The sequence below is a fragment of the Simochromis diagramma genome, unplaced genomic scaffold (assembly GCF_900408965.1).
Source record: "Simochromis diagramma unplaced genomic scaffold, fSimDia1.1 OVJJ01000596.1, whole genome shotgun sequence".
Taxonomy (NCBI): Eukaryota; Metazoa; Chordata; class Actinopteri; order Cichliformes; family Cichlidae; genus Simochromis; species Simochromis diagramma.
The window spans coordinates 1865189-1884329 of record NW_024387245.1 but is presented as its reverse complement, the minus strand read 5'-3'; the positions used below and the strand labels follow the sequence as shown (position 1 = coordinate 1884329).

General features: G+C 38.5%; 2 protein-coding genes across 5 annotated transcripts in view; one reads left to right on the top strand and one right to left on the bottom strand.

Annotated features, from left to right (window-relative positions):
• Positions 1–6257: 6257 nt before the first annotated feature.
• mdh1ab (malate dehydrogenase 1Ab, NAD (soluble)) lies at positions 6258–12907 on the bottom strand. Its single transcript, XM_040000059.1, has 9 exons — positions 12728–12907; positions 12147–12245; positions 11672–11768; positions 10170–10345; positions 9767–9889; positions 9482–9658; positions 8519–8632; positions 7091–7180; positions 6258–6817 (listed from the first exon to the last, which is right to left on the bottom strand). The coding sequence occupies exons 1-9, from the start codon at positions 12878–12880 to the stop codon at positions 6695–6697; spliced, it is 1152 nt and encodes a 383-aa protein (XP_039855993.1). The 5' UTR covers positions 12881–12907; the 3' UTR covers positions 6258–6694.
• Positions 12908–13093: 186 nt separating this feature from the next.
• Positions 13094–19141, top strand: part of LOC120714043 (WD repeat containing planar cell polarity effector) — an 86752-nt gene continuing 80704 nt past the window's right edge. For 2 of the 4 annotated variants that reach the window (XM_040000054.1, XM_040000053.1), the window contains exon 1: positions 13348–13376. The gene's annotated coding sequence lies outside the window, so the exon portion shown is untranslated. Of the gene's footprint in view, positions 13185–13266; positions 13377–19141 lie in introns of those variants that run through there. The other 2 variants (XM_040000056.1, XM_040000055.1) reach the window with 2 other exon arrangements.

Below are 19141 nucleotides of genomic sequence, written 5' to 3'. Positions count from 1 at the left end.
ACAGTTAGTGTACCCTCTCGCTCAGCCCCTGTGGTGGTGTCCAGCAGCTTCTCCAGCTCATCGTGCATGGAGCTCTCCAGTTGCTGCCGCATCATTTCCTGGAACTGAGCCATCCCTCCGTTAGCCACACCTTTACTCAGACCTAAACACGAAAGACGGTGAGATACGGAGTGAGACGGGAGACAGTTTTAACGTGTTTGATTCGTATCATATGCTCGATCCTCAGAGTGAAACATTTCTCGATTTTTTGCTGATTTTATTCATTGTTTATTTTTGTGTGTGATAAAATTATGTCTGATTACGCAACATAGAAACATAAATTCCTGTAAGGTTTTTCCTGGCTCAAAAACTTTAACCCACTTTAAAAAAAAAAAAAAAGAAAAAGAAAAAAGGCTGAATATATTATTTCAGTTCTTACCTCTTTTGTAGCCAGTTAAAAACCCCACCTTAACGTGCAGAAAAGATAAGTCCATCTAAAGCGTAACTGGCCAATCAAATCAAGAGGTTGAATGCCCTTCACCCCTGATTCTGTTTATAGTGTTAAATGGACAGAATTTCTACATGTAGCCAGACGGCTTCCTTTTTGGTAGTAGCTACAGTATGAAGATGTAAGCATGCAAGCACTGCATAGCACCCACAGACCACCAATGGGGGCTTGAGAAGCCCATATTAAGGATATCGCCTCTCTCTGACATCATACAGATCCAACAGTAAAAGAAAAAAAATAGCCTGAAGCGTTAAAGCACTTTTAACTTTTAGCTTTTAACTCACTTGCACATAAACTCAGGTTTGTAAAGTTACATCTGAACAAATCACAAGACTTCTGGAATGATGTCCTTTCAGAGGATGAAGCCAAAGTGGAAACGTCTGGACATAATGCGCAGCCCCACTTTTGCTAAAATGCACAACTTGCCTCCATATAAACACCTCATACCAACTGCGAAGCACAGGGGGGGATGAATTGGGCTTGTTTCGCACCAAGGACCTCTATAGCACATGGACACCTTGTGTTCCTTGAATCGTCAATGAATACAACCAGACTGAAATGCTGTTTTTTTTTTTGTTTGTTTTTTTACTTGCAGTCATTTTAGACCAAACGATTTTATCCTCAGTTTAATCAACAGCAGCCCTGATCCCAATGGAAACACCTGAGTGACTGATGTACAAAGAAGTAAACACAGGCTCTTGTACCATTATTGTAGCATGAGCAGTCTTTGAGTCAACAGCCATCTGCGCCGTATGATAAAAGCAATGACATTTAAGAGGAGGGCTGTCATGCTTCTAGTTAGACTTGACGTAAAAGGGTTGAGGTATACTTAAAGAGTCACCGTAGCACCCGTTATTCCAAGCAGCGACACCCTCGTGATTATGTTAGCTTGTGTCTAGCAATCTGTTCCATAGATAAGTAAACAATACTAAAAAACTAAACCTTGGACTGTGAGAGGTATTTGAGAGTCTAAAGCAGTTTTAATGTAACTTCCTTGCATCACAGGAAAAAAATGACAGCTAGGTAATTACATCTAAAGTTACAGCAGATCACTGTAATTCAGAAAAGGAAAATATAGCTTTAAGATAGTTATGAAAATAGTTTTTTTAACAGTAACATGCCCAACACAGGTTCTATGCTGTTGGTATCTTAAATCAACTTAATCTATGGCTAATTTATCTCTAAAATGGCAGTTTATGTTGTTTATGTTAAGAAATGGTTATCAAATATCAGTCCATCTGTTAACATCGAGCACAAGGTAAACAATAGCTCTGCATGTGCCAATAAAACCATTAAACACTGACCAGTTAAAAAGCTTTGATTAAATTAAAAAAAAAAGACAAGGCAATTATACCTGCTAGCACAGCAATTTTCACCCTAATTGTTGTTATGGTCCATTAGTAAAAGCAGTTAAACATGTTCACTGCTTGTTAAGCAAAATGTGACACACATTGTCAAAAAAGGTAAATATGACAATAGAAACTCACTTTTCCACAAACCAAAAGCAAGAATAAAAATCTGAAGTTATTAAAAAACCTACATGAACTGTAGCTGAAATATAATGAATGGCAATGACAAAAATAATAATATTCACCGAGAATCGCCTTGATAGTACCATTTATTGTTATTACTTAAAAAATGAAAAGCATGCGAGTATATAAAGACGTTAGAAATCATTAACCTGCTGTGAGATATAGCTTATCAAATCCTGATATCCTGCCTTTCAGACTTTTTATTGCCAATTTCCAGAGTAGCGCTGCAACTAACCTTAAGTGACCTTACAACACAACAATCAACTGCTCCTGGCACAGAGACAAATATGACTACAGGAAACGGAACTTTTAAGCCAAATGACAAATACCACGACATACTGTAATAGCAGACAGTAGCAAAGGGAAACAGTTTAACACCATTTAAAGATTTACGAAATCAGGTGTCAGTGTTACTGTGGACAAAACTACTCTCACTTTTTTTTCATGAGAAGTACTGCAGCATTAACCAACCAGTTAATTATAGCATTTTAGAAGCAGAAACCTATGTAAAATATCCCAATGAGGTGTTTGAGTCACCACATGTCAGCAGAACAATGATACCAATGATGAAAAAAAAAAAAATCCCAACTGTGTTTATAACTGCTATAAAGCAGCTCAAGGTTGTGTGTTCATGTTAAGGAGGAATTGAATGAAACCAGTGACTAAACTAGTAAACCGTGAGCAGACTGTCTCCCAAGAAGACCTTGCTTACAGACAGATTACTGATAATCTACTAAAGATTATGTATTTTCACATGAAGGCATCAGTTAACAATTACTCACAGTTATTAATGCATTCATTTATTGACTTAAACATACATTTATCATACTATTGCATATTTTATCACAGTGGGGCTACTCTACTATAGTAGTGAAGATTATTTAATATGATTACTAAAAGGTTTAGGAATAATAGTAGATTTATGAAATTTAAAAAAAAAAAAAACTTTTCTTATTGGTCAAATGAATGATGGTAAACTCAACTAAACCTGTAACAGTCTGGCAAAGAGTGGATTTTTATTTATTTTTTTAATAATCAGTGATTAAAATTAAAATGTGATAAATCACACTTTCTCATATGCGGGGGAAAGTTAAAGTTGATGTAAATAATGTTCTGAAATGAACAGGAAAAAAAACACATAGATCGTTAAAAAAATAAACATAATCCTTTAAGCCTCCCTCTCCTAGAGTTACAATTTTAGTAAAATAGAGATCACTTACCTTCGACATAAAGTGCCATGGTTAAGCTGCCAAGTAGTGTTTAAAATAATAGTGGACACGCTTTAAGTTTTGTATCCCAGAAAAAAACAAGATGTCATTGAGCAAACATCCGGTGAATGGATTTAAAAAATATATATAATAATAATATTAAAAGTTTCCTTGAGGTATCTTTAAATCATCCGACTGGTCATTCTTTCATTGGTGCCCAAGCCTTTTAAATCGATCCAGCGTTGAAGCTTTAAAGGATAAGACGCTGTGCCTGCGAGTAAAACAAGGACACATTCATCCGACCACACTTATCTCTCTGGACACCAGCCAAGTGGTCCTCCCTTCAACGTGAAGTTGGATCCGATGTACCCAGCTCTTTTACTGCTCGTACCGCCCGTATTTCTCCCCCTGCCCCAACCCTGCAACCACGTCACAAATCCTTACTGTGTCTCACAACCTCTGGACACTTCTTTCCCCCAGCGCCTCACCCCCTCCCCTCGAGTGCTTTCATTTTTATCACCTTATGGCTGCCACAGGGATTTTTAAAGTCAACTAACACACACGCCGTCAATAATTAACCGGCGAGATGTGCAAAGACACACCCGGGCACACAGGTACAGTCAAGCTGTCTGTATGACCTGCTGCCTGCGGAAATGAATTAGTGACTGAGTGATGTACAGACAGAGATGAACGCCATGCCCTCCACAAACAAGCCACACGCAAGGAGACAACCATAATCAACAACGGTGCCGTGAACGTAACACTGGAGGAGGAAGAGGAACGACCTTTCTCAGCTGAAAAATGTCAAAAAGAAAACCCGGACATAGCGCCTCAACACCAGCCGTGTGTGGAGTCCTACCGATGGCTAATGTAGAGAGGGAAACACGTCATACACACATATTTGAAGCCATTTTCTTACTGTAGAATACTGGCGGAAGAAAAGTCGATGGGGTCGGCCTGGTCCTGCAGGTCTGGAGGACCACAGAGATCCAGCAGAGGAGACAGCGGGGTACACAAAAATATGTATGTGTTTTATTTACACCTTAATTCAAGCCGCTTCTGCTGCCCTTCGACATCGCTGACTGGATGTTAAAAAAAGCACAGGACGTACAAAAAAGGTGCAGAAGTTAAAAAGGTGATCGGATAGTTTTTGAAGATATTTTACACTCCAGTGCCATTCTAGGCAACGACGAATCGGAACGCCGAGGGAGGATGGGAGCCAATGACAAATGCTGTTTTTGTGTGCGTGGTTTTAACAGCCAATAGGATTCTGCTACGTGCGATGTTGGTTTCTGGCTATGTCTGATTGAAGATAGCTCAAAATTAGAGCTGTTCGATATAACGATATAAAAACGTCTATCGTTTAATTTTGCGCTATCGTTTATTTCGTGGTGTCGCAAAATAAACTGTTTACGGCAATATTTTTTCATCGTTTTGATGGTCACTGTAGTGGCTATATTAATTTCTTAAAGTTCTCTCTTTCTCTTATATTTAATATAACCACAGTACGGACGGACAAGCGCCTGTATTTATGCGTTGACGTTAGCAACAACGACGGTAAAACCATCGCGTCACGTGTCGGATTGTTTATTTTTCACGTAAACCTTTCACAATAAAGCTCAATATCCCGTTGAGACTTTTCAAAATAAACTGAATCACGTGAAAGAGTATGCAGAGTATTTTCGGATGAGAAGCAAAAAAAAAAAGAGCCGCCAGGTGCTAAAAAGTAAACCTTAGACTCAAACGTTAGAACAGGCTTTTCCTCGCAGCACGCTGTGTAATAAATACAAAGAAAACAGCATTACAACTTATGTCTAAAAATGTATAGTTTCATGCATCGGTTAAAACACTCGACTCCAGGTACACGACGCCCAGCTGGAAACGCTCCATGCAAGTCGAGCTGCCCAAGATTCACAGAATTTACAAAAAAAAAAAGTTAAATTTTTGTGATATATATCGTTATCCGGACGATAGATGTCTTATATCGGGATATGAGATTTTGGTCATATCGCACAGCCCTACTCAAAATATTGAAATAAGTGATATCAAGAAAAAGAAGTAACGTGTTCACATTGACATGTGTGACATCTATGAAACACCGGCGAATGATTTTTTTTTTCATGTAAATTTAATATAAAGATTAAAACGAGTACTTTAACTGGGATTTCCAAAATGAAACTGTTGATATGGGAGTGGTGACTGTTTTTGGTAGATTTGCCCCATTTAACGCTTATCCTCAGTGAACCAGCTGTGAATTTATTAATTGCAGATGTTACATAACTCTTCATACTGTAACTGAGTAAAAAATAAGACAGGAAATGCTGCCCCTGCCTGGTGAAACTGTGTCATTTCACTGTAAGTGAATCACTACTTTACTTACTGTCCCCCCAAGTACCTGCTTTACCTGGGCTGCACACTGCAAGCAACAAGGTATAATCTCTGTAATGGAAAATGGTTGCATAAAGCCACATGTGTCAAGTCTTAATAAGTTAACTTTATATTTTATCAGGACCCCATCTGTCCTGACTCCATCACAACCAGGTTGTGCCTATAGGAAATCAGAAAACTACTGAAGTCCAAACAGAGCTTTCAAAAATACCTCAAATTACTCACTATGCAAAATAGCACATAATAAAAATATGCATGCATAACTAATGTTAGTACACCATTTAAATGTTGCAATAGGACCCAATTTTAGTTACTTTATATACATACATAATGGGTTTTGGTTTTTTGTTGTTGTTGTTTTTTTAAAAAAAAAAACAAAAAAAACAAAACATACATAATATGTTAAATATACTACACAACTACAGATCACAAACTAATCGAGCATTTGCATCAAATTATCCTTAAACAAAATTGACTCATTGAGGCCCATCTGGTAACCTAGGGGATTCAAACGGCCTATTGCGAGTGCTTTAAAAGGTTGTGTGTCACGTAGCACACACACACACCAACTCAAGGCTTGTATTGCCAAAACCTGGAAAAATGACAGCATCCATGTATGGAAATCAATAATCAGACAACTTATTGTTTTTTCTATTAATTTATTTTTAATTGTTTCAGCGTTAATATTCCAGTGTTTTAGGACTTCACTAGCTGTAAAAAGGATCCATGTAATAATCAATAAAGGGAAAAACAATGGAGACAGCTTTAACCGGTATGGTGGAGTTTCAGTGTACTGTATACTTATGGTGAGTGATACTTGTGCATCATGACGTACAACAACTGCTTTTGACTTAAACTTACCCAGTCATATGTAGTCAAAAGTATGACACATTTTTGTGATCTTGAATAACAATAACAATCAGATTCACATCGTTTGACATACAAATGCAACTTTACACCCATAAGCACCAACTCGCTCACACACAAGCACACAGTAATGGAGGGGCTGGTGGAGTGCTTCATCACAGGAGTGCATCTGGAGTTTTGAGGCTGTCTAAGTGCTGCTGTGCAGGCTCTAGTCATACTCCAAGGAAAGCCACAGCTGTGTCCCTCTCCTCCACCAGTTCAGCTGCAGTGGCATCCATCTTTGATTTGGAAAAATCATTGATTGCCAGACTGTCCACGATTTTCCAGGTCTTGTTCTGAAACAAAAACAAAAAAAAAAAAAAAAAAGTAGTACCTTCAGTTTTGTTCTTTGATCTATAATGTTTCTAGAAATCCCCAAAGTTTTATTTAATGCAAACTTTAATTTAAAAAGAAACAAACAAAACAAAATCAAAAACAACAAAAACCCTATTCAATATGAAATCCACATCCAAAAAAAGGACAATGGAGGGTAATGCTAGTCTTAAGCTGCACTGAAAAGATAATGCTAGCTGCTAGAAGAGTGGAGACAAAGTGAGATCGAGGCTTACCTGGATCTGGACAGGGAATGAGTAGATTAGGTCTTCAGGGACTCCATAGGAGTTGCCAGTTGAGTAAACACCCATAGAGGTAAATTCACCCTTAAAAAGGAAAATAAACTCATTAAAAGTGAATTTGAAATAAAATGCAGCCTTTCCAAATACTTTGCATCACTGACAATAGAACCATATGTAACCTGTCAGAAATCTGAAGCCGTTTTCACACCCGCAGTATTTAGTCCATTTAAATCAAACTCTGGTTTGTTTTATGGTGTGAACCATAAACGAACCATAGCTGACCACGACAAAAACAAACAACGACTAGTAGTTTGTCCAAGTTTGAGCTTTTTTTTTTTTTTTTAAAAAAAAAAAAAAAAAAAAAAAAAAAAAAAAAAACCCACACACCCATTTAGCTATCTTAGTGAGGACCCTCATTGACATAATGCTTTTCCTAGCCCCTTACCCCAACCATTAAAAATGAATGCCTAATCCTAACCCTTACCCTAAACCTAACCATAACCTAATTTTAACCCTGACACTAAAACCACATTTTGAGCCTCAAAAATGCCTTTAAATATGTGAGGACCGGGTTGTGTGTCCTCACAAGTAACTGCTGGTTCTCACAAGTATAGTAGAATGCAGATTTCGGTCGAACGACAGACAGACACGTACTACAGATGTGCAGAGGTCTGTGCAGACTAGTAACCATCTGTGAAATGAATGCAAAGTCTGTGTCCAGAACACAGGACATTCTTTCTGCATTTACTTGCCGCAGACACATCTGGCCAGTGACCAGACTGAATACTCAGTGGTTTGTAGTGATGCATTTTGGTGTCCTTGGAGTTCTCTTGTATCTTTTTCTAGTGTTTTGATTTGTTTTCACACAGAGAAAAATCCAAGTTTATAAACTCAATCGTTCTGCTACGATGAAGGAAGTATAAATAAATAAAAAAATAATCTAATTTGCTACAGTGCATCTTGAGTATAGGATCTCGTTAGATTTAGGAACCTACAGTTTGTCAAAATAGTTGCAAATTAATATCAATGGTGCAAAGGGGGCATCATCCTAACATGTCAAAAATAATGTTGGTCACCAGTGCTACCCCTCAGTGTTCTAGCAGATGCACCTATGGTGTAAACTTGAAAATCCTCGGTGAGGACCTTTGACCTTGAGTTTTAAACTCATCTGAGATTTTTAGTAGATGCACCTATGGTATCAATATGAAAAGCCTACATCACCCCATTCCAGTTATCGCATTCACAAACTTGAATGTCCATGCCACTGTCTGCCCTATGACAATACCCCAGCAGCCTTTTACAGCTGAGGGGTAAAAAGTGCAAAATGGATCTTTAAACGTCAGAATAATTACTTCTTATCAGAACAGTGCAACATGCAAAAATTCCCAAATGACCGATATAACAAACAGATGTAGGATTTACCTCATGGGTGCCTGACCAGATGTCTCTCATGTGGTCACAGATGGCCTTGGCTGCAGACATGGCACTAGAAAGTTTCCTGGCCTTGATGACTGCAGCACCTCTCTGTTGCACAGTCTGCAAAGTAAGAACATGGGCCATTAAATGAAAATGCAAGAGTATTATTGAGCTCTGTGACTAGGTTTGATTTTGAGAATCAGTTCTCTTTATCAACTGGACTCATGTAAATGCTGCCCCTGCCTACTACTACTACTACACTTACTGTCCCCCAAATATCTGCTTTACATGTGCTGCACACTGCAAGCAACAAGGTATAATCGTGTTCTCCCTTTGTTCATAAGTGGCAGATAGACACAAGGACCGGTACACTGTCTGTAGCGATGCAGAGATTGTTGTAATGAAGAGAGCTGATCATGACAGTGAAGCTGTCAAGTAAGGACAGGAACATAGGGTATTGCTACAAAATGTGTGAAGAATAAGATTAGAGACAAGCACCTTCTAGGTAAGGCGTTTCAGGCATACCTACCTGAAAGAACCCAGGATAGACCCAACAAATATGACTTTGAGGTTTTGGAAACACACCCTGAGGATTTTTGACCATTCTGCAAATCTTTGAGGTTTTTGGTTCCCAAAAAAAAAAAAACAAAAAAAAAAAAAAAAAAAAAAAAAAAAGGGGGACTTCATGTCTTACTGACATCTGCCCGCATGAACAGTGACCAGAAAACTGACTATTGTGCAAATTTAAAAAAAAAAAAAAAAAGAGCATTGTTAAACCACAAATGTAACCACTAATGTTCAGAACCATTAATCTTATTAGGAGCGTCAGGATGAAGAAAAGATAGAACAATAAAGTAAAATATGAGGATTATATTATAGGCCTTTTCTCAAGCACAGCCAAAAGCATCTGAGTGCCAGTACACTCCAGCTATAAAATATCATGCTTTCATCTAGAAATCAATAACTCACAGTAATGAAATCGCCTTTAAGCCAATCATCATCCTTGATTGCATCAAAGCAGGTCAGCTCACTGCCGGACATGTTGACCTTGCAGTGGTGAACATCTGGGTATTGTGTGGAGGAGTGGTTCCCCCAGATGATCACATTCTTCACCTGAGTGGCTGGAATACCACAGCGCATTGCCACCTACAGGATACGAAGAAAAGCCAGGTTTGCAGTCAGCCAAGATTAACAATGTGGCTGCCAAACGTCTGAGACCGCCATCAGAAAGTGAAAGAAGTGAGAGGACTGTACCTGAGAGCGAGCCCGGTTGTGGTCCAGACGGGTGAGGCAGGAAAAGTTCTCTTTGGGGATAGAGGGAGCAGACTTGGCTGCAACCAGACAGTTGGTGTTGGCAGGGTTTCCCACAACCAGCACCTGAACACACATAAACCAATTTAAAAACATATGCCATGCAGATTTTATGTCTTATTACTATCATGAGTAAATCAAGCAAACTTGTATTGTGCAACACCGAGAAGGGAAAAATGTTTTGGCATCAGGAAATACTTCATTAAGATTTTGCCATTTTTCCCCAGAAGCACAAAATGTTTAGGGAACATTTCTATCTATTTGGCAGAGGCTGAGAAGTTTCTTTCAAATTTGCTCACTTGACAGGAAGGGAGTGTTTTACATCAGAAAATATGCTTCTAAATACCTTCACAGTCTTCTTGGCATACTTATCCAGGGCAGCTCCCTGGCTCTTAAAGATGGCCACATTCGCTTTAAGGAGGTCCTTCCTCTCCATACCCTCCTTTCTGGGCATTGAGCCCACCAAGATGGCTGCATCCAGGTCCTTGAAGGCTACCTCCTCTTTGTCAGTGGGTATGATCTCTGTAGAAGGAGAAAATTAATTGACAATAGGTTTTTAATACTTTACTCTTTGGCAATTTGTCAACTTTGAACCTTGAGAGGGATTATTAAGTTCATAGTGGAATTTGTTCCTGAAGGGAAGCAGTCAAATCAAATGTGACAATTGGAAAAAAATGAATTCATTTTAAATTAATGGCACATCAGATCTTTACTGCAATATGGGAACATTGTGTCAGCTCTTGATAAAAGTTGCATGAGTAAAAGTTGCTCACACACACACACTCCCTAAAACTGTTATAACAAAAGAACATGAGGTCCACAGGAAGTCCTTCCTGTTTGTGTTGTGCATCTAATATTTACCGTGTTGACTCTTTAATTGTTTGAGACAAAGCATCACTCTAAAGTGCAGTCATAAGATTTAGAAAAATGGTGACCAGTTTGATGAGAACTGCATTTATCTTTGTCTTGATGTGCATGAGGTGTTGTCTTTGCATCGTGGCTGGCTAATACAGGGGCCTCTTTCAGCCCCCGTGCAAACAAAAGCAAAGGACAGCACCATTGCAAAGTAAAAATTCCAGGTCACAATGGAGATGGCACATAGCGGCGCCTCATGACTGAGTCCATGACAGCAGGAACGAAACACACAAACAAACAAAAAACAAACAAAAAACTGGGTCCATACAAGAAAACAAGCCCATTTGTGCAAACAAAATCTTTAAAGCATTCAAGAAAAACCATCCACCTCCAACAAAAAGGGTGTAGGTTCCTCTTATTAGCTAACATCTGCTCATGGATCATATTTTGGGATATGTAGGTATAGAAGGAAAGGTGGATTAAAACATTTACAAGGTGATCCCTCTGCAAAAAAAAAAAAAAAAAAAATCCACACACATGAAGAAATGGTATCTGTATAAATGGAAATAAAAAAAATAAATAAATAAAAAAAATAAATAAATAAAAAAACCACCATTGTTTGCCTCCAGCAAGGCATTCTTTTTCATGAACGATGGGAAGATTGAGCGTGAGTTGGAACAGCAGATCTCATTTGTCATATGGTCGTTTAAGAATTTATTTAAGTGAAGTGAAGTATCACAGGCAGTTCTATTATTAACAATAAAAGAGGCTGAAAGCAAAGAAAAGAAAAAAAAAAGATAATTTAGCTACTTCTGCTCTCAAATATCCCGCTTGTCAAAAAAAAAAAACGCCTATACAAAAAAACTAAACAAAAGAACACACAAAAAAAAAACCAAAAAAAAAAACCAAAAAAAAAACCCAAACAAACACAAAACCAAAAAAAAAAAAAAAACCCCCCCACACACTGGTATTGCTCAATTATTAAAGGATTACCTTTCAGAAGTGGAAGGGCACAGTCCTGCAGCTCCATGACTACACCTTCCAGGACCGGCAGCATGGGGGTGATGTCCAACAGGAGCAAAATGATTGGCTGCCAGAAGAAAAAGGAAATAACTGAATTTAAATGCAATTGCATAATAACCCCTGTATACAATTACATGTCAGCGGGAGACTTAGTTCTCTGCGACAGCATGGGAAGGCCTAAGCCATGTACCAATTGGATCAAGTGCTTTTGGCACAAGATCCGCTTCATTGACTTCAAGGACAGTCCAGGTTGATCTGAGCGGTCATGAATAAGCTAGTGTAACCTGATCAATTTCCAAAGGAACAACGTACAGTATGTGCAATGTCATCCCAGATATGACCTGGAAAATTTGTGACATTCCCAGCTGTCAGTTTTATGGGTGCGCCTGGTGACAGGCAGAAGGAACTGAGTGTTTAACAAGCGCAGGGCAAAACCCTTCTTTACCTGGTCTTGGCCAAACACATCTCCTTTGGCAATGCTGAACAACAGGGAATAGGCAATCTGCCCAGCAGCACCGGTCACCAGAACTCTAATAGGCTCAGCCTGCAAGACACAAGGTGAAGAAATCTGCTGTTAACAATCACAGCATTGAATTCTCTCATAAGACACGCATGAAAGTTTAACTGGAGCTGCACGTGGGCTGGGTGTCCATTCTTGTCTAAAATATTTAGTAAAGCAGGGGGTGAGTTCAAAAATAGCCCTGTGCCTGCAGAAACGACTGAGGGTTGCATAACAAACGAGTATATACTTGGGGGATCAGGTTCATCGCCATCTTTGACATTTATTCGATAGCATCAATTTAAAATAACCAAAATAAGAAAAGTGTCACGTGACTTTGACACGAAAGGAGACTTTTTAAATAAAGTCAACTTTTGAGTCCTCTGGTTGGCTGCGTCAAGCCGTGAGCTAGAAACAACGCATACCTTACTTTGTGAATTTCCTGCATTAGCAGGGTGAATATCAGTTTAATCTCCAGTGCAGAAAAAAAAAATAAGTTAGCCAACATATTTAATGTATCTACTCACCATACTGCCAAGACAAGCAAGACGTCCCTCACGCTTCTCTGTTTCTCCCACTTGTCGCTCAAGCCAGAGGTCACTCGTATTTAAGCTCTTTTGATTACGACACTTACAATCGCCAAACGGCAGCTTGAGGATCCATGTAGTTGTAGTTTTCATCGTTTGTGTAGTCTTTTAGGTATTTTTCAAATGCTACATAAATAAGCCAGCTTCAACAAGAAAGGTATTAGCAAGCAAATAAACAATCCTACAGACTGCAGTACCGTTACCGATGCTATAAAAAAGGCTCCTCCATGATATCGATATTTACTGTGCTAGCTGGTTAGCATAGCCTTGGAAGATTCGCTTACCGTTGCTTAGCGACCTTGCTAGTAGCGTGAGTGCAGTTTGTCATTAGCTTAGCAAACAGATGCACAGACAAACAGATGGTGCAGTTAATTTGGCAGAGCAGTGAGATGATCAGGTGAGACTATCTTTATATATCGGGGTATAGTACAGTTCGTACAAGTCTACGTTAATGCTAGTTGCTATCTATCTGTAGTGAACAGTCAGTATGAAAGTTTTGTAGTAGCTATTAAGTTTAAGAAAACGCTGAAGTCAATCGGGTGGAGAAAGAACAGACACTGCTGCAGCCCTCGTCAATGAGATAATTGAGGTGAGTTGTTAATAACCTGCTTCTTTCGATATCCCCGTGTCCTTCATGGCGGCGGTGTTATGGACCATTCTACAATTGCAGGATATTTTCTCTTTCTCACGTGAATTTGAAAACAATTCATGCACAAAATACTAGAACATTTATTTGTTGTGTAAAATTAAACCTGCACTGGGACAAAATGTAAACCTAGTAGTTGAAAAAGTGGTCCCAAAATATTTAAAATGCAAAACAGCCCCCCCCCCCCGCATGTCAACTAACAGTTAAAATACTTAAAATAACGTTATAAATCTTTTGTTGTTATTGTTTTTCTGTGTTTGTTGACATATTTCTCCTATAATACAGCAATAACTCAGAACAATAATTATCCTCTGCAAATTTTGTCCCACCGTATATGCACAACCCTGATACTGAAACCTATTCAGTCTGGGAAGGGAAAAGACAGAACCGTCCCGAAAAAAGACGAAATGACACGATTGAGTTGTGTGTTAACAATATGGGTCAACTAAAAGTCAGACCTCTTTGATACATTTAGCATTTTCCCCTTGTAGTATGTTCTGACTAGACTGAGTCAATGCAACCTTGTTACCCGTGTAACCAAAATAAAATTAATTAATTTAGGTTTCCTTCCTTTTATATAACTACATTTATCCTTGACTGTCACAGTGCATTAGGTTCCAGAGCTCACATCTGTCAATTACCTGTTTTGCGCCACTATGTTAAATACATATAAAGCAAAGCATAACAAAGCAATATTTTATTGAGAAAAACATTTCTGTTTACCTGAACATTTTTTTCTAATCTACAAATTCAAACTCATATATCCATTCTGCATACAAGTGTTTAATCTGTTGCCTTTGTAATGAATAGTATTTTTAAGATTTCAAAATAAATGCTGAAATTCCTAATAAGGGTTGACTCCTGAAAGATTGGTTAAGATAGATTTTAAGTTGCTTAAGTTAACATAAATTAAGTCTTAATTTAATGAGTATTTAGTATGAGGGTGACTATCTTTAATCTAATGGTCAAAGATTTATTGAATAATACTTTTAAAATCAACGTTTCCAGACTGAAGTATTGGCAGCAGGGTTGTGCCAAGCATAGCATACAGTAACTAAAATATCTTATAAAAAGTGTATTTTTGATTTTGAAGTTGGACAGATACATTTTTTTAACAATTTTTTTGTTTTTTTTAAATATATAACAGAAATTTATAAAATGAAAGGTTGCATTTTTTTAAGCATAAATTGTTCTTCAGTTGTAGTTGTGCTAACACAATAATCTTAATGGTTCTTTATGTAAATTCTTTTTGTAGTTTTTTGCCTTTAAAGTAATCGTCTGGACCAATCATAGCCAAGGTATGACAGAGTGAAGTATTTTTTTAAAGGAAAGTCTTTAAATGTGTCTTTATTTGCCCATTATTGTGAAATTGTGCTTGAATATAAGTTATGATCTGTTTTAAACGAGTCCTCTCCTGTTGTGAGTCTCCTCACCTGTACTTCCTCAGGAAGGGAAGTGTTTCTTTCTGCTATCTTGTTTTAAGTTGATCGGTTGGTTGAGCGTGGGCATCAATATTTTATGGCTTCATTACAGGCTCATTACATGACTTGAACAAAAAGCAAATGAGATACTGTTACACCTGAATGGTATCAGACTTACTCCAGACTAAACCGAATACCAATTACATTCACAGCCCCTTTTTTTTTTTAGACACTTTGCTAGTAAATGAGTCATATCAAAAAATGATATACATATTTAAACTGTTCAGTTCAATTCAGTTTTATTTTTTCCCTAATCGCTTTTTGACGCAATACCAGGTTGGACCTGTTTTACCTTCAGAATTGCCTTAATTCTTGATTTTCTCTATTGGCTGCACATCCATGATGTCATGCTCCCATTCCACACCAATCCAAAAGTGGTGTTTTGGCTTAGATCCAGTCCAAACACCACTGTGTTTCATGAACTACATCTCAAGATTTGATGGCTGTGGAGAACATTTGAGTTAAGTGAACTCACTGTTATGCTCAGGAAACCAGTGTATTAAGAAGTTGGGTACAATGCTCAGGTAGGATGTGGTGTTTACTCAGTGTCCAAGGGCAGGTGCAAAGAAAATATTCCCATTATCCCATAACACCATTAAAGCACCACCAGCAGCCAATTTTGTGATTCTGTAGGAATAAATCACCTTTCTACCGCATTCTGATGCATGGTCTGAACTTCAGGAGATCAGCCATTGTCTATGTCTAAACGGATTGAGTTGTTGCCATGTGATTAGCGGATTAGATATTTTGGGCAAATGAGAAGTTGAACATGTGTATCTAATAAAGTGAGTGTATATTATTCTTATTGAGGTATTGATAGTTTGAGCACATTTGTTTTGGTTCGTTTTTTGATATTTGGGATTGTTTTGGTTATTTGTAGATAGGAGTAGGCGTATTTGGACGTGTAAGGGATGACAAAGTGGCTTACTGATGTCAAAAGCTTTAGGACATCACAGTTTCCCCCCCTTTTTTTTAAATTGAAATTGAAGCAATTCAAGTTAAGTTATCATCTGTCTGTATAATGGCAGTGTGACCACTACACTCGCTGATGTATTATTAAACTAGTGCTGTAGTCTGTGCTGTTGTGAATTGTGAGAAAATGTAAAGCAACAAAGGATAGACTTTCAGGTCAGGACTTTATCCTAAACCAAGACTAGAAAAACAGTAGGTTTCAAATGATTTCTCCAGACTTAAACTCCATCGAGCTGGTTTGGGAACTGGACAGAAGGTTTTGAGTAAGTAAACTACAACTGCAACAAAGCACTGGAACAAACACATCAGGAGTTTTATCTACATTAGAGACAGACTGCAATGAGTAGACGTGTTTGGCTGATGAATGAATGGATAAACTTGTCCAGCACCAATCAATAACATCTCAAATACGTGGACATATTCTTTATCCATACTTCTGTGGCAAAATTGTTTTTATCATCTTATAGGAATTGGAAGTGAAAAGCGATCTTATACTCCTCATACCAATTTACTGTCTTAAAGATACATTTTTGTAATTATTATACCATTGCAATAATGTTTGATTGCACACAGCTGCAGACTAAAGTTTGCAAAGCTGAAATCTTGCTTGACAGCGGTCTAGCGACTGATGGACAAGGGTCAAAGTAATTAATCAAATTACATTCACATATTTTCCTCAGTCCAAAAGTGTCTGTAAAGCCTAAGGCACAAGATTAACCCAAACCACCACCAATTCTCTATCCAAAGCCTAAATCTGCCCCATCTGCTAGTGACAGAGGCCTACACCAATGCTTCTCTTCTCTAAAGGCTCTGAATTTGATAGCCTGATTCATAGCTGTTTGAAGCAGCTGCTGCAACCTAGCAGTGCTCCTCTGAGGTCCAGGAAGATTTTTACCCCTCTGCGTGAAAGGTACTTGTGTCTTTGAATGATATCGGAAAGGGACAAACAGGTTTTCACAGCTTACCTTTGTGTAGGGCTGCTGTTTAAACACAATGTCTGCATAGTATTATGTTAGTTTTTTAAGAAGTGAGATATTGTATGGTCTACTTATTCACATATAGTTTTTTTTTTCTTCACTTGCCTCACATTTTATAACATGAAGGAGTGAGATTTCTGGGGGGGGGGGGGGTATATGCCACTGTACCTAAGATGAAGGCAGGATGCACTGTGGGGAAAAGGGGGGGGGGGGGTGAATGGAAGCAGTGTAATGCTCTGAAATCTTTGAGCGCTGCATTCATGTGTGCTTTAAGTTAAACCACGAACCCAAAGATGGCAGCTTTTCCTGGAAACCATATTCCTGTTTGTTAACTTTATAAGCTTTATAAATAAAAGCAAAGCTAATAATGCAACTTTGTTGTGAATTAATAAGCTAATACAAGTATTTTACCTCTCAGTGGATTGATTGATGGATTTCCCCTTGTTACAGATGCCCATTAGAACTCAGAAACGGTTCATTTGATGTATGAAAAACATTAAATCTTGATGGATTAAGGTTGGACTCATTAAAAAGACACAAATATCATTTTCACAAAGTGAAAGTTTTTTGACTGAATATGGTTCATAGTTATAATTAAAAGCATAGTTAAAAGTTTTCGTCAAAATGTGGTATTTGCAGCTGACTTTTAAATCAAAACTCTGAGCATAACCTGCTTCAGTCTAGTCTGTGTCCAGCATAAGTTACCGTATCACTTCTGACCCAATGAAAACTTTGATTTTAAGCCCAATATACCCCGTTAATCCATTAATATCATGCGTTCCACTCCATACCTCTGTGCGATCAGGTGTTTTTAATATTGTTTAATATTAGAGCTAATTAATTTTTATGCGAATTAAGTCAAAATCACACTGTTACTGAAATTTGTCAGCATTGCCTTGTTGTGTTTCTTTTACCTGCTTGATTTAGAAGGAACTCCATATTTTGCTAACTCAGTGATAATGTTGTTTACAGGATATTCACCTGCCTTTCAGCTAACCTACAGCCTCAAACTTGTTGACCCACTGAAATCATCCAAAATCCCCCAAAAGTTTATAATGACATGCCACATGACCGTGATGACTGCGCATATTCAGAGGAGTTTGTTGTTGCTGTCACTCCCGTGTTTATTACCATGGCAGTCTCCGCAGTCAGGTTGACATGAGGGGATTAGCATACTTTTCTTTGTTAAAAGGAAATCGGAATGAAACCAAGAAAAGCAGCAGCACACATGATAATATCTGGTGCCAGTTTATTTGCAGAGCAGCCTGATGTTCTGTGTGTGTGTGTGTGTGTGCGTGTGCGTGTGCGCCAGGTGAAACCGGAGCACCGAAAGAAAAATAGAGGTGTGAAAGTTTCCCCATGCACAAATCTTAAACCACAAAAACACACTCACACATGTGCAGTGTGATCACTCTCAGTGATGTCTAGATTTTATGAACATATATGTCCACACATACAAAGTACATTTCAAAATCTGGATAAGTGCTTGTCAGCATTTCCTTTGTCCACTCGATCACCTCCTCTTTTTTTTGTTCCCTCACCTGTTCACCTCCCTCATCTCCACCCGCTCTGTCCTCCTCTACTTTATCTCCCCTTATTCTGCTCCTCCACTTGTCCCCGCATAGTGCACCTGAGTGACCCTGTTACATTGGCAGCTGGGAGGCTGATAGCCAGCACACCCACCGGCCTCTATATCACCCTCTTATCTGCGCTGCTAGACCAAATAGCCCTCACAGTGAACCGCCAGACACCGTGAGATAGCAGGCTGCATTCACACGAGTGCACATGCACACATACGCAGCAGATAACTACATCACTGTCACTGTTATCTCCCATCATATTCAATTTCTGTATCCTCGTGCCATCACCTTGCTTACTTGTTGGCATATCTGTCTCCGCAGTGTCATGTCTCTGTCTTAGATTAATTGATGAAGCTTTAGATCAGATGCAGCAGATGATGTTTGTTCCATTATTTATCTACACACTGTAATGCATGCAGGTGCTGTGTTGTTTAAACTTGTGTGGCCCCATCCTGTTGGGATATTATTTGCAGTAACCATAATAATTCACTAGATGTCAGTATATGGCTACAGTTTACCTGTAAGTCATAGATGACTCTTCACGCAGCACTTGGAAAAAGCTGCTGATGGATTTGTATTGAAGACTATCCAAAAGCACTTGTTGCTGCAGCAGGCTGGCAGCAGAATGGGAACAGCTGTCAGTTTTACTGGAATTTGACATGAAAAGGGATTCAGACCTTTTTTAATCTAGACCCACG

Excerpts from the sequence above, each read along its gene's own strand:
- mdh1ab (XM_040000059.1), bottom strand. The coding sequence starts at position 12,880 with ATGAAAACTACAACTACATGGATCCTCAAGCTGCCGTTTGGCGATTGT. Across the intron at positions 11,769-12,146 it reads ATGTGTTTGGCCAAGACCAG|CCAATCATTTTGCTCCTGTT; the intron begins GTAAAGAAGGGT and ends TTCTTCTGGCAG. Across the intron at positions 6,818-7,090 it reads CATTCCCTGTCCAGATCCAG|AACAAGACCTGGAAAATCGT; the intron begins GTAAGCCTCGAT and ends TTTTTGTTTCAG.